General features: G+C 39.3%; 1 protein-coding gene across 3 annotated transcripts in view; it reads right to left on the bottom strand.

The window, feature by feature from the left end:
• Positions 1–51: 51 nt before the first annotated feature.
• Positions 52–1,871, bottom strand: part of LOC17891387 (D-3-phosphoglycerate dehydrogenase 1, chloroplastic) — a 9,936-nt gene continuing 8,116 nt past the window's right edge. Inside the window, exons 4-6 of one of the 3 annotated variants that reach the window (XR_002834779.1) lie at positions 1,177–1,867; positions 412–474; positions 52–122 (exon numbers count right to left, since the gene is read on the bottom strand). Coding sequence is in view for 2 of the 3 variants with exons in the window: in XM_023786706.1 (XP_023642474.1) it covers positions 1,196–1,867 (672 nt within the window). In the remaining variant the exon portion in view is untranslated. The other 2 variants (XM_023786706.1, XM_006297856.2) reach the window with 2 other exon arrangements.

The following is a 1,871-nucleotide window of genomic DNA, read 5'->3' as shown; positions in this document are numbered from 1 at the left end:
CTTGCAGAGAGATAAACACTAGATGAATATGAATTTGACATGGATTTTTACCTTCTCTTGTCCTCCTATATCCCATACAGTGAAATTGATACCTTTGTATTCTACAGTCTCAAGGTTGAACCCTGTAAAATGATAAACAACCAAGAACGATATAAACATCGACATGAGAATTATCAAGCTATTAAAATTTTTCATCCTCACAGATGCAACAACAATCAAAGGGACAAAGTAACTATCTACAAATAAGCTAAGATCCATAAAAAGGAGACAAAAGTTGGAGCTGTTCAGATTCTGTGTTCTGTCTTTAGTTGAATCAACATCTTACTCTAACTTCATGATCAATCCCTCACCTAGAGAGGTTTCAACAGCAATAACAAACAAGAGAATATAAAAAAAGCTCATGTCACATACCAATAGTAGGCACTGTTGTCACAACCTCTCCAAGCTTCAGCTTATAAAGGATAGTAGTCTTCCCTGAACCATCAAGACCAACCATCAAAATCCTTACTTTACTCTTAGGAAGAAACCTTTTCGCTATACGTGAAAATCTGGCTCCCATGTAGAACAAACAAAACTGAAACAAACACAAGTTATGACAAGTTTCAAGATATGTTCTTGTGGTAAGGATTAAGCTTGAGTTTATAAGAGATCTGTAAAGAGTATTAACACACATGCGAAAACTCTAAAAAAATAACTGAAAGTTTGATTTTGCAGATGGTAAAGGCAAATCTCATTTAGAAGAAAGGCTGGAAACGAATAAATTCCTAAAGGAAGCCAAGAATGGTGTGTGTCCTTTTCCAAACTCAAAAAGCTCATTAGGACACAGAAGCAAGACTGGTCAGATTCTGTGTTCTGTCTTTCTCATTCGAGAAGCATATCAGAATCTTATTCCTTGAGTACATCACCAGCAAATATGGGAATATTATTACAGGTACGTAGGAAAGACACGAAATTAGAATTGCATAAAGATGGTAAAATAGAACAAACTATGTAAGTGAAGCAATAATAATAAAACAGAAACTTGAATAGCCTCAAAGGTCAAATTCTGAGGCAGACCTTATTATTTCATCTCAACCAAGTCGTACTCTCTCTTAAGCTACTTCGACACTATCAAAACTGTGGTAGAAAAGACCAAAACAAATAAAGCCAAAGCCATTCTTTTTATCGAATCCTCACCGAGTTTTTGGTAGCAAAACTATAGCTTGAGGAAGACAAACTCCTCTACGGCTGGAATCTCTCCAATTTTCTTCAAAGTCTCTTTGCTCGGCATGTCATCAACACCAATAGCCATAACCGCTTGCTTCCTTGGCGCGATTCTCCCAACACTCATGAAACTTACATTAACATTCGACTCTCCCAAGATGCTTCCGACAGTTCCGATCATTCCCGGCTGATCTACTTGCCGACACAGTATTATACTTCCTTCAAGACTCACATCTACTTCAAAAGATCCCACCTTTGTTAAATGGGGGACTCCATCTTTAACTCTCCCTTCAACTTTGACTTCTCCAGATTCAGATAAGGCGCTCGCGAATTTAGACTCGACGTTGCATAGCTGAACCGTGATGGTATCGAGTGGGCTCTCTGGTGAACCGTCAAGGAGGACTCGTTCTTCTGAGATTCTCAGCCCTCTCTGTTTTGCTGTGTAATCTGCATTAACCAGGTTTACATACACATCAGAGATTGGCTCAATGATACCCTTTGTTATCATGGCTCTGAGAAGTCTAGTGTCAAGATCATCAGTGGCTCGAGCGGAGGCGTAGGTCACTTTCACATTCTTCACACCGCTTCCTCCAGCCACCAATTGGACAGCTAGTCTCCCTAATTGCTCTGCCAGAACCACATATGGTTTCAACTCTGCGAGAACCTGT

Source organism: Capsella rubella, unplaced genomic scaffold, assembly GCF_000375325.1.
Source record: "Capsella rubella cultivar Monte Gargano unplaced genomic scaffold, Caprub1_0 scaffold_3, whole genome shotgun sequence".
Classification (NCBI taxonomy): Eukaryota; Viridiplantae; Streptophyta; class Magnoliopsida; order Brassicales; family Brassicaceae; genus Capsella; species Capsella rubella.
Note: the sequence above shows the minus strand (reverse complement) of the source record. Positions and strands in the feature narration are given on the sequence as shown.